The following is a 14,060-nucleotide window of genomic DNA, read 5'->3' on the forward strand; positions in this document are numbered from 1 at the left end:
CATAACATTTTAATTCAAAATCAACATTGAAAATTAATTTACTCTTCATATAGAGGGCTCACATTGTAGTTGACTTTTCCTTTGTTACTATGTCTATGGAATAGAGCACAGTTTACATATTTTCCACATGAAGGAAAACTTAAAACAAATAATTTTTTAGTTCATTTTAAAGCATCAATGAGGAAATATATGATTAGTAATTATATTAGCAATTATAAAGGGTGAAGCACCTATTTTTGAGGTAATATTTATTTTCTAAAATATCTTCCAAGGGAAAGAAAATAAACTACTAATTTCTTCATAAATGCAAGTTTTCTTTATTTTGAATTCTCAGGCCATCTGTAACACAGAATATTTCAGTGTATAGCTTTAAAAATAATAAAAAAGAAACCTTTTTCTATTCTTCAGATCAGTTTCTTTAATTTTTAAATACATATTACCTCATGATATTTGACACCACTCTATATTAAGGATAAACTTAATTTTAATTAATTCTTAATACTGGAAAATTCTAGCTATAATTAAATAATAAATCTCCTGTAAAAGTTGGTAATTCAAACTATGTTGCATATCTCTAATTAACATTATTAAACTGTTTCTACACTAAGTTATATTTTGATCATTAGAATATTTCTGAATTAAATGAGATTTTAGCTATACAAATAGTAAAGAACATATTGAAATGAAAAATTATTACTACTTTACAATGATATTTTTAAATATTTTTACAAAAAATATCAAACGCTAAGCTTTCTTGTTTAAACTGTTTCCTTTCTCTTTTTGTTGTTTCTGCCATCTTGAATTGTCTTTCTACCCAAAATTTTTCTTATTTACATGTTATAATATATTGGACATATTGTCTTTTAGGGTTTTAAAATGAAGGCTTCTTTGTAGTTACTAAAGACACAAGGACCAGTTAAAGTAGTTTAGAAAACCAAAGCTCTGTTCTTGTTGCTTCTTGCAAGTACAGCTTCACATACTGACACTCATTAGTCAGTCAAAATGTGAGATTTGAGTATTTCCACCCCAACATTCTAAATTACTTTCACTAGCCCAGCCAGCATGGCTCAGTGGTTGAGCGTGGAACCATAAACCAGGAGATCAGGGTTTGATTCCCAGTCAGGGCACATGCCTAGGTTGTGGGCTGGATCTCCCGTATGGGGCAGGCAGAAAACAGCGGATCACTGATTCTCTCATCATTGATTTTCTGTCTCTCTCCCTCTCCCTTCCTTCTCTGAAATCAAGAGAATTATATTTTAAAAAATATATATTTCACTACATATGTTTCAAAGTGAGCCCTCAGTGCTGTTAAATGTTAAAATGGGATCTAATTGAGAAGCTGAAGTTAAAGTTGCCATTATTGGACTTTAATGGGCTTTGGAAATTCTTAGGACATCACTAATTATTCCACTAATATTTCTGCATCCATAGCATTCATTTGTGCAACAGAGGGGAAACAGTTATTTAGACTTTCAGAAAATTAATGGCTCACCTACTCCCCTGTACAATCGAGGCAATTATTTGGTGATTTCCTCTTAATGTTGGGCACCTGTGTGCATTGAAATTTTCAGATGAAGTCTTAGAAATATGTAAGTGGTTTCCTGTGTCTTAGCTTTCAGTTTAAAATATAATTACAGCAAAAATAATTATAATATTCATTTCTAACTTTTCTTCTTTTAAAATGACTGTAGACACACTTTCATGATTCTTCTCACCAAGGGAACCTCACAAAAGTCCATGAATCAAATATTTCAGGGTCAGCTCTTCCAGATAATAATGAGTATCAGGGACCCATTATACATTTTTTGTTATAGAGAGGGAATTGGAATAAGTAAAAAGACACTGATTCTTTATCCCAAATTCATTTCACGTGTTCATTATGGGTCTGTTTTAATTTTTAGGCATGAATTTAGGAGACATGAGGGGCCTAGGTGGAGACCTCTCTCTTGAAGAGGCACACTGAAACTTGGTCTTATCCACTTTTCATTCAGTTTTAGATGCACATCTTAGCCTCGGTAAAGCATGGCAAATAGGTAGCAGACAGACTGTCCCTAAGGTCAATAAAGATCAGTAAAGATCAGTAAGGTTCAGTAAACATTTACTTTGAAGCTATCAGCTCAGAAAATTGCTTCAAGCCACCACTATCTCAACACAGCCCTGATAATGCCCAAGGTCCATCGACCTCCTGCATTCTTTGGTGCACTCTTAAGATAGTATTGGGAAAGCTGTGGCTTCTCCCAGCAGAATGCAAGTAAAAATTTAAATTTAAAATTATTAAAAGTAGGAAACAAAGAGAGCTAATATACTCTGTGCTGAAACTCTCACTTTTTTCACATCTTCAACCAGATTTCAAATTGCACTCTTAATTTTGTTATCAGTATTTTTTGTGATTCATTATGTATTTAAAATATCATATATTGCAATTTATTTCATAAAAATAACATTTGCTTATTAACTGTATGATTGTAATCTACATAGGGAACATTAATCAGTCACATATTTTATCTAGGTTTTAGTCTTAAATTCATTGTCGGTTGAAAATTGAGTAGACTCAACATTAAGCTTGAAAATCCTCTAACTTGCTCATAAGTGTAGTACCTATTGAAACTTCTATTATTCACTGTTTAACTTACTTGTATTTCACTATTGGGATACTTGGGAAAGAACAGGGAGATTTGGAATAATGATAATAATCCTGACAATCATCCTCAATGAGCATTTTCTAAAATGAGATCTTGAGATTGCAAAGAGGATCAAGCTGATTCAAACAAATGGAAATTTAAAGTGGAGTCACTACTACCAACATACTGACAGTAGTTTTATATATTTTTTATAAAGGTCTAGTAAGCATAATTTTAAAAAAGTGTATCTCTGACAAATTGCTTCAAATATACTGTGAAAAATAATAAAAATGAAATATGTATTTTTAAGTTATAATTATTAATTCCATAACCATTAAATAATTATTTAATTAGCGCTAAATAATTATTTGTTTCAGGGAAAGTATGCTTTAAAAAAGCACTTTATTCCATAAGATAAAATATGGTGTCTTGTGGTAATCATAATTCAATAAATTAACAATACTGTCAGTTAAAATTACTTTTTTATTAAAATTGGAAGTTAATCAGTAAAAATTGTGCAAAGAAGCTTAATGTACCCACCATCACAATGCTAATATTGTGACCGCATTTTCTTATCTAAATGTGATTACGGGGTCTGGTTTTAAATATAAAGGTTTAGAATATCACAGTACAACACTGAGTAAAGGAAGTCAGACAGAAACTTTAACATCATCCTGTCAATATAAAGTTTAAATTTAGGCATAACTAATCAATGGCATTAGAAATCAAGATAGTGGTTTCCCCGAAGAGTTGGGTATAACTAGGAAATCATGAAGGGATGCTGACAATATATCTCATGGGTGTGTATATTTTGCAAAATTATATTTAGAAGTAAACTTAAGATTCATACATTATAGTATATCTGTGATACCTCAATAAAGTTTGCATTAACAGTAAAAAGTTTATTCCTGGGGAAAAGTCAGTGTTAATAATTAAAAGGTTATTATTCAACCAAATGCTTTATTGAGTTGGCATTGGTCTGAAATTTGCTCACAGTGTTAAAGAAATGTCTTTGATTAGTTGATCAAACTCTGATTTTTAACTTTTGTTAGGAATGTGCTTTTTTTTTTCTTTCTATGCTGTGCTTTGTTAAATGAATAAAATCTATGGGGTTCAAAGCTTAGAAAGAAAAACTTTGATAACTATTCTTTCTTTGTTCTTTTTCCCCCCTTTAAGTAATATTGTTGAAATATAATTACCATTCATCTAATGCCAAAATTAAGCTCTACCATTGTGTAATCCATACCAATCATTAAAGATAAGAGCTGGTGGTTAGAGCTCATTCTATTCTAAAGTTGAGAATTTTAACTTCTTAGAAAATTCAAGAAATATCTTATCCTGAAGTGAACTATCTGGGTTAAGTTACCTTATCTACCAGGTGGATAAAATTATCCTAAAATATTTTAATGGTTAAGCACATATATCAATTTTGAAGCCAGAGAGTCAAGTTCATACTATACCTTAATACACATTTATATAATTTATAGTATTGTCATTATATGCTAACTTTACCACTTACTATGCAGATTTTGAAAAATTAAACCAAGTAAAATGTCAGTTCTTTAATGAAAATAGCTGCACTTCAAGTGTTCAATAGTCAAATATTGAGCATATTTAGAGAATTTCCAGAAAGTTTTACTGGACAACGCTAATATATAAAAATGGAATAATACATTCCTCAGAGAGTTTATTAAATAAGATTATTTCTGTAGAATTCTTTTTTTTAATATATTTTATTGATTTTACACAGAGAGGAATTGAGAGGGACAGAGAGTTAGAAATGTGGATGAGAGAGAAACATTGACCAGCTGCCTCTTGCACACCCCCCACTGGAGATGTGCCTGCAACCAAGGTACATGCCCTTGACCGGAATCAAACCCAGGACCTTTCAGTCCGCAGGCCGACGCTCTATCCACTGAGCCAAACCGGTCCCGGCCATTCTGTAGAATTTTTAGCATTATGAAGGCAAATCATAAATGCTTGATCCATGATATTTATTAGTCATATCACTGATTAAAAACAATAAGCAAATAAAATAAAAACATAAAACTTATATGTCTAGAATCATGACTAACATATGTAGGTTTTTATAAATTCACTGAGACTCTGTTAATCATTCTGATTCCAAATAGTTTACTATAAAATAGTTCTCAAATTGGCATTCTGAAAAATTTCCCTGAAGTAGAATCCATAGACTAGCATAATATGTAATACTCATGCTTTATTAAACACACACACACACACACACACACACACACACACACACACTCTAAGCAACTATTTACCTTCTTAAAATTCTAAATGCTAAGAAACCTTAACTTATAGACTGTAAGTATCTACAATCCAGAAACAAATTTGGATAATCAGGGTATAGGATAAATAAAAAATAAGTTGGTTTAGTATTCTAACCCTTTATAATTATGATATGACATTAACTAATTAAAATCTCTTTAAGCAACTCTGAGCTTATGGGTTAAAAGCTCTGAACTTTGATTTGTTTTATTATCTGGATATATTTTAGTGCCTTTATTTTTTTCCCTTTAAAAAATAGGTTAAATAAAAAAAACACATGTCTATATGCAAGACAATGCTTAGGTAAACAATGAGTCTATCCTTAAACCAATTTGGATCTCAGCCCAGAGCTGAACCCATCTGACATACCAGTTAAAACACCTGATTCATCAACTGGGCTCTGTTAGTGTCTATGTCCTTTTATTCACAGTTCAGTAGTTATTATTTTAATGACAATTCTTGAGCCCTGTGGACACAAAGTCTGTCTAATATCATCCAGAAAAGTAGACTTTTAGGAGGGCTTTTTTGCATTATTGTTACACAAGGAACATCAATCTTATAAGCAGAAATAGCCCTTTAATAAAAGTCATTTTTCCGCCTGATTATTTATAAGTTGTGTTTTTCCCCTCCTAGGCTACTGATAAAGATACTGGCAATTATAGTGCCATGGCATACAGGCTCATCATCCCACCAATCAAAGAAGGAAAAGAAGGATTCGTGGTCGAAACATATACAGGGCTGATCAAAACAGCCATGCTCTTCCATAACATGAGGAGGTCCTACTTCATGTTTCAAGTCATCGCAACTGACGACTATGGGAAGGGACTGAGTGGCAAAGCAGATGTACTTGTAAGTAGAAAAGTCTTCAGATGCCAGACGAGTCTGGGGTCAACGTTTCCAACTGAACTTTTAAATTTATTTGAAATAGGCTTTCTAAAATATAAATGTGATTAATTTTACCCAGGATATTGATAGCTGTAGCTTAGTATATATATAAAAAAAAATGTATAGCTTTAAAGTTGTTGGCTTTTTTTTGACATTTGGGAAATATATTTTTATATATGCTTTTGGCAACAGTGTCATAAGCATTGGGTTTCTATTTGGTCTGCAAATTTTATTTTTAATACATATTAGGTTGGAGCTACTTAAATTTTAAAATGCTTTGCATAGTTGTGCTGTAGAAATTAAAATAATTTGTATTATTGTTTAAATTACTTTTAGGCCTTTATAATTAAGGGGGGGAAAGGAATGTTTGGAGCAAGTTCATGTTTCAATGTTTTTGTGTTTTTTTTTCTTGTTGTTCAAAGTACCATTGATGACATTGATGATTCTTGACTAAGTTACATTTGCTTTCAGTTAATGATATCACTTTATTCTGACTTTTTCTTTAGAATTTCAGTGGTAGGTTATTCCCAATGCTATTAGCATTTATTCAAAATATTTAACATCAGCCAAAACCAGTTTGGCTCAGTGGTAGAGCATTGGTCTGTGGACTGAAAGGTCCCAGGTTCAATTCCGGTCAAGGGCATGTACATTGGTTGCGGGCACATCCCCGGTAGGGGGTGTGCAGGAGGCGACTGGTCGATGTTTCTCTCTCATTGACGTTTCTAGCTCTCTATCCCTCTCTCTTCCTCTCTGTAAGAAATATCAATAAAATATATTTTAAAAAATTTAACATCAATGCATCCATACCATGGAATCTCTGATAAATCTAATATAAATTATAATTATTATTAGAAATATTTGTCCCTTAAAGATAGAATCAAGTATAATTCTTCTTGCCTCTTACATCTTATTAAATCTTATTTTTTTCACAGCTTTCCTCATTTAATTCTTTGGACAGGTTTAACCTTCATATTATGCAAACATCAGTGATCAAATATTTTTCTTATTAGATAAAGATTAATCATCATGTTTGTGATGGTTGCGAAGGCCACATCATTTTCATTTATAACAGTAAAGCTGCATAAAAAAACAAGAGCCAATTTAAGCAACGAAGCTTTTGACATAGAAGATATTAAGGTTGATATAGACTTTTGATCAAATTAATATCTGTAAACATTAGGTAAAATAATGCTTTTTTTCCTTCTATTAAGATCTGCACACTGTGGTACTTTAAGACTAAATGATAATTTAGTATGTTAAACATAATTAAAATATTATAAAAATATAACTTTATAGAATATATATAATATGTAAATAAGCAATATGAAGTTTATGGTATTTTTATTTGGACTCTATAAATTATTATGTGAAAATTATGAAGTATACTTTTAAAATAATTTAAACTATATTGAGAAAAATTAAATTCAAATAAACCATATATATTGTCTCCCAAAATAATATTTGTAAGATCTAAAATTATTTAAATTAAGAAAAGGGAGATATGGAAAGAGAGAAATGTTTTATAAAGAGAGAACAACAATGTACCAAAACCAAGAAGAAAGAGATATGATAACAGGTCTGAATAATGATAAACATTTACTCAGTCTAAAGAATAAGACTAGGAAAATGACTAAGTGAAAGGCTGAAGATGGAAGTAGTTGGTTCATATAAAAGCTGAAAGCAATATTAAAATTATTGGAACTCTTTCCTACAAGCAACAAGAGACCATTTTTTTAAAATTTAGTAAGGGTGAATGAAGATAAGATTTTAATTTAGATAAAACCTTGCTTCATGCAAATGTGATTCTTCCCTGAAGATGCACTTCTGCTGCCTTCCAAAATAATGGCTTTTGTGTTCTGTTCTACATATGTTTGCCACAGTCCTCATACTACCTACTGGCAAAGTAGAATTCTCAGTGCACCACATTGCTGCTTCTAGATCTTTCCTTCTTCCCAAGAATCTAACCTTGGTTCTCATCATCTGTCTCTGTCACTTTTTCACGGCCTCATATTATTGCTGCGATCACCCACATCATCGCTCAATCCCCACCATATTTCAATGAGGTTAGCTCCAGAGTTATCTCCAAGAATTCTGTCCTAATTTTTGGCGATTTTGCTATATGCATAGATGGATCTTCCAGTATCCTAAACTTAAAATTTCCCTGAATGGCTTTTCTCCAATGGCTTTAGCATCTACCCTATTATAATCACTTAACAACCAGAGTTATTTTAGCCATTACCAATTACTGCAACCTCTCTATAACCTCCATTTCAAACTTCCCACTCTCTGACAGTAATAATGAATGTGTTCAGCTAGCCCCAGCACTCTTGTGTCCTCACCAGGACCTTTCATTCATTTAGTTGCTATATTTTACCCTTTCTCTAACCCCCATGTGCTCTCTTTCCTGCTTACCAGTTTTGTAATGCATTATCAATTATTAAAAGCATTCCATCACATAAAAATTCAACTTCCTTGCCTTCTCTTCCTAAATCAAATACACTTAGCAAAACCATAACTGTACTTAATTGCAACTTCCTTCTTTCTCTCATGCTGAGTATGACTGCAAAAACATGTACAATTATATAATTAGTCTTTCTTTAAATTAATGTTAAAACCACCCAAGTGAGCTCTTATTTATTCAATAACCACACTCTATATTTCCTGGCTCATTCACACTCCTCTTTTAGAAGAACTTGTTTCTTACAATCCTCAATATCTTCTCCACATGCTAATTGCCTAATTAATTGGCAACATATTTTACTGAAAGATGACATTAAAGCATTTAGAAGGATACTTGGACAACTCCGATCACTAAATTTTCCTACCTACCAGGATTTATACTGACATTCTTTGCATTATTACTATTACTATTACTATTACTGTTACTGTTACTGTTACTGTTACTGTTACTGTTATGTTACTGTTACTGTTACTATTACTATTACTATTACTATTACTATTACTATTACTATTACTATTACTATTACTGTTACTATTATTACTATTACTAGATGGATTCTCTATGCATTTACCAGGAACCATTATCTTGACCTGTGCAACAGATTTAAATCTCACTCACCAGCTCTAGTACATTGTTTCAACAGCTCTCTCATTTTCTATATTCATCATTAATATCAATCCCCCCTTTATTTGATTACTAGATGTCTGGTGTCTGATATTTGTACACAGCCCAGCATGCACCCTCAGCCCAGCCTGCACCCTCTCCAATCTGGGACCCCTCGGGGGATGTCTGACTATTGATTTAGGCCCAATCTGCTGTCTTCCAAAATAATGGCAGTCAGACATTCCTCTCACAATCTGGGACCACTGGCTCTTAACTATCCCCCTGCCAACCTGATCTTCCCAAACTGCCTCTGCCTGTCTGATCACCCCTAACCACCTCTGCTTGCTGGTCTGATCACCCCCAAATGCCCCACCCCCCCCCCCGCTAGCCTGGTCACCCCTATCCTTTTTATGTTCAAAATAAAACCCCCTTAATCTACATCTCCTTTAAACTACCACTCATTTCTATTCATTGTTAGAGTTGACTAATTTCTCACCATCTAATCTCTTCCAAATTCTCTCTAATCATAATGTCAGTGCTAATACTCATCCAAACTTATTATGTCAACATCATCAATGGCTTCTTGTCACTAAATGGGCTGCTAATTTCAGTCTTCATCTTATTTGAAACATCAGCAGCACTTGGATTATTATTATATTTACTTGGATTTTGGGCCACCATGCTCTCTTTTTACTTCTGACCTTATTGTTTATTCCTTCTTGGTTCCTTTGCTGGTTCAGTTTATTTTCCTTACCCTTTTCCTATAGCTCAGACATTAAAATTAATTCCCTTTTCTACTTATACTCATTGATTTAGTCAATTCATTCAGACTCATAAGTTTAAAATATCATCTATAAACTAAAACATATTAAACTTATATCTTCATCCCAAAGCTCATTTCTAAAGAATGGACTCATATATCTATTTGTACTTGCAATAATTACAGATTAATATCTAATAAAGATATCTATGTAATGTTTCCTAAACTGAACTTCACTTCCTCATCACATTTCTTTCATTTATAGTCTTTCCAACTTCATTTGATGCCCAAATTATCTTTGAGTTCTTTTGACTAAAATTTCTTGACTCAATCCCTTAGTAAATACTGTTATTACTGTATATTATTAACTGCATATTTCTCAACATTTCTACTGTTTAAACTTCATTGAAACCACTATCATATTTTACCTATATCATTGCACAAACTCATTACTTTTCTCATGTTTTTATTCTTTCTGCACTACAGTCCAGTTTAATTATAACAGCAAGTGATTCAAATTTAATTCAGTTCCTGTTATTTCCTAGTTCAAAATATTTTAATATAATACCAATTTACTCAGAGAAATTTTCAAGTCATATATGAGACCCTTGATTATGGCCTCCAGTAACCTCATTTTCTACTCTTCTCTCTCTTAATAATTAAAACCCAATAATATTGCCCAAGTTGCTTTTGTTCAAACAGTCAGACATGCTCTTACTTAGAGATTTGGCAGTGGCTCTGCTTAGAATGTTTCTTCTCCAAATGTAGCATCATGATATATTTAGTATCAAAGAAGAACACACACATACCTCAAAAGGCTATTAAAATATCTTGTATTTTTTCAAGATAAGTGAGATTATATTACAAACCATGTAAGAGAGGCAGTGACCACTCCAAGCAAAAATTGGTAGGCCTCTAAATGTCCAATACGTTAGCTATTTGCCACATGTGACTTCTCAGCACTTGAAATGTAACTAGGTTGCATTAAGATATACTGCAGGTGTATAATACATGCTGAATTTAAAAGTCTTAGCATGAAAAAATATGAAATGTCTCCTTAGTAAGTTGTTTTATGCTAACTGCATATTAGAATGATAATATATTAAATACATTGTGTTAAATGTATTATTGAATTAATTTAACTATTTTTCCTCTTTGAGTGCCAGAAAATTTTAAATTACATATCTGGTATGTATTTGAGGCTCAAATTATATTTCTATTGGACAGTACTATCTAAAGTATATGAGAAAAATGGGTGAGGCAAGGAAAGATAAGAGGTTTGTGATGAAGAATTAAAATGACTTAGGAAATAATGTAATTTGACAATCTCTTGTTTTAGAATTCTAAGCTTCATAAATGTTACTTTCTCTTTCCTTTTTTTTTTTTTACCATACATAGTGACAAAAATAAATTTTCACAATAATAGGTATATTTTCTTTAAAATATTTTATTAGTAATCAACACACAAAGAATAAAATAATTTAATAAGCATAATTTTTATGGTTTTATATAATAAACTGACATGTATTTCTGATATTTGCATAGAAGCTATACTGGAAACAGTAACAAATAATACTCAGTAATGCTAAAGACTCAAATATCTCTTCTATAAATGATGGAAGAAGCCAAAGACTTAGGGATATAGGATTTTTATTTTTATTTTTTTGAAAATCAGAATTTAAACTATAATAACTTACTCTTCATTTACATAGCCCAACATATACTCATTCTATATAAACCATATATTAATACTTTTAAAATATTTAAAATTTTAAATGTAACTTTTAATAGGTAAGTCTGAAACAACTACTCTTGGAGTAAGACATTTTATCTGAATTATAAATTTTCTATCTTAAAAATAACAAAAGTATGTTTTCAAAGGTTATTAAGATCAGAAAATATTTTGGATAAATTGTAAGCTTAATATACATATATTCCAGAGGATCTGAAATCTTAATTTATTTGTTCATTCAGTCAGAATATAGCCCCTAAGCTCATTAACAAATTGAAAATTCCCTTTGAGTCAGTAATTTATCTTTCTGAGAAATTACTGACTGTCCTTAAAAGGCAAATAATAGAGTTACTTATATCTGCTAGGTGAAATTTTGCTTCCAAATAGGATCCTACCACATGAGGTGATTGCATTCCAAAAGTTTACTTGTAAGTAAACTTCAAAAGCTCAGAATATATAGAAGAGGAAATTCTAAAAATCTGATAGCCACATGTAATAGACACCTATATATTTGTCATGGTAGACTTACTGTGTAATAAAAAGCTCTAACATTTTCGAAATTTAAACAAACAAATGTGATTTTTCTCTCTTAGGACTGCAGTGAGAGTGTGTGTGGCTGAGTGTTCTCCACAGCTTTCCTACAAATGGAAACACAGGGACTCGGTTTCCTTCAACTTAAACTTGTCCTTTTCTATGACTTCTTTATTAGGACAGAAATTGAAAAAGAAGAAAAGACTCACACAGAAAATACTTAAGCAATTTCTTTCCTTTCACCAACTTTTATCTGTCAGAACCTCATATGGTTCCACCAAACTAGAAAGGAGGTTGAGGAATCTGTTCTTGTTGAGATAAAACTCCGTGGCCACTGTTTGTTCCAGGCCATTTGCTTGTTGTCACAATTTCTTTTCTATCTTTCTTTTTCTTTTTCTTTATCTTTTTTTTTTCTTTACATTGTCTGATCCAATATTATAAGAAAGGGGAGAAAAGATAAGGAAGGGAAGAAGATAAAGAGAGGGAGAGGAGAATGGACAGATTAAGGAAGGGAGAAAAGGAGAAAATAATTTTTAAAATATCATATACATTTTTCTAGAGATTTTTGCTACCAAAAACAAAAAAAACAACAACAAATAAACAAACAAATAAAACTAAAATACTTTTAGGTAATTTCTGTCTCTTTTTTCCACTCAGGACCAATTAGAAAAAAAAATTACACAAAAACTATGATAATCTATTTTCTAGTAAAATTAGATGAGTGTGTGTGTGTGTGTGTGTGAAGACATAATCAGGAAAATGTAAACATTGGTTCCAGAAATTTATAATGAGTTAAGGATTCAAGGTTGTAACTACCAATGTTCACTGCTTGCTCATAGCAGTGACAGATGCCTGGCTTAACATACAATGCAGAACACAAATTACTGGGCTTAAACAATGGTTTGCAATAGTGGTAATTAGTTGCATTATTTCACATAGAAGTTTGGATTTCTTTTCCCAAAACACTGAATCCTCCTGCCAATTTAGACCTGTTTTTCCATATGACGGTATCACTAGAGATGAGTTAGTAGTTGAACTATTCCGATGAGTTGTAGGCTCTGATTTGTCACATTTCCACTTCTCCCTATAATTTCATGCTTTTGGCTACTTCACTCATTTTGATTACCTATCTGGTCTTTGAAGACACTAAGTTTGTGGCTCCTGATAGGGCATCTAAAAGTAGACAACTTGGAGCCTGTATCTAAAATACTTGCAGCATGAAATTATTCCCTAGCATAAATTACTAGAGGCCTAGTGCATGGAATTTGTACACTGAGAGTGGTGGGGAGGAGGGAGTGGTCCTCAGCCCAGCCTGCACCCTCTCACAATCTGGGAGCTCTTGGGAGATGTCTGACTGATGGGAGGTGGGCCTACGCTGTCAGTTGAACATCCTTAGCACTGCAGAGGAGGCAGGAGTGGCTACCACTATGTTTGCTGGGCTCACCAGCCATGACTCTAACTCATGGCTTCTGGCTGAGCGGCAATCCCCCTGTGGGAGCAGGGGGCAGGGGGCAGCTCCTGCATTGAGCCTCTATTCCCTGGTGGACAGTGCACATCATAGGGACAGTCATAAGAACAGATAGTTCCTTCATTTGGTCAATTTGCATATTAGCCTTTTATTATATAGGATGATCAGATATATGATGCTAAATCTGCCTAATCCAATGTATTCAGTTTAGGATCCTAGTACATTACATACACATAATTCTAATAGTGTCTAACTTACATGCAAGACACTATGTAATTTGACTTTACATTTTTTATATCCATATTGGATAATAGTAAAGAGCACATGTTCTGGAGTCAGCCTGCACTAATCAATCCCAAGTTATTAAATGTTTCTTTGTTTCTTAGTTTTCTTATTTATAACTTAATAATAGTTATAACTATCTGATATGGTGGTTGTTAGAATTAAGTGAGTTAAAGCCTGTAGTGTATTGAGGGAAAAAGCAAATTGTTTGCTGTAAGCAGGTAATAAATGCTTTTATTTTTATTCCATTATTCTAAGTAAGAACAGGAAAAAAATGCTATTGATGTTAAATGAGAATGATAAACTCATCAACAACTGTTAAAATTAATTTTAGCCCCATCTGTAAGTTTACATGTATATTTGTCTTTATCTACACATAAAGTTGGCTAAAGCAGAAATAAAGACTATATATAATGATGCCTTCA

The 14,060-nt window shown here is 32.3% G+C and overlaps 1 protein-coding gene across 2 annotated transcripts in view; it reads left to right on the plus strand.

The window, feature by feature from the left end:
• Positions 1-14,060, plus strand: part of PCDH15 (protocadherin related 15) — a 613,865-nt gene that overhangs the window by 555,392 nt on the left and 44,413 nt on the right. For both annotated transcript variants that reach the window (XM_045581870.1, XM_045581869.1), the window contains exon 27: positions 5,547-5,762. In XM_045581870.1, coding sequence (XP_045437826.1) covers positions 5,547-5,762 — 216 coding nt within the window. The remainder of the gene's footprint in view (positions 1-5,546; positions 5,763-14,060) is intronic.

Source organism: Pipistrellus kuhlii, unplaced genomic scaffold (genome assembly GCF_014108245.1).
Source record: "Pipistrellus kuhlii isolate mPipKuh1 unplaced genomic scaffold, mPipKuh1.p scaffold_m20_p_15, whole genome shotgun sequence".
Lineage (NCBI taxonomy): Eukaryota > Metazoa > Chordata > Mammalia > Chiroptera > Vespertilionidae > Pipistrellus > Pipistrellus kuhlii.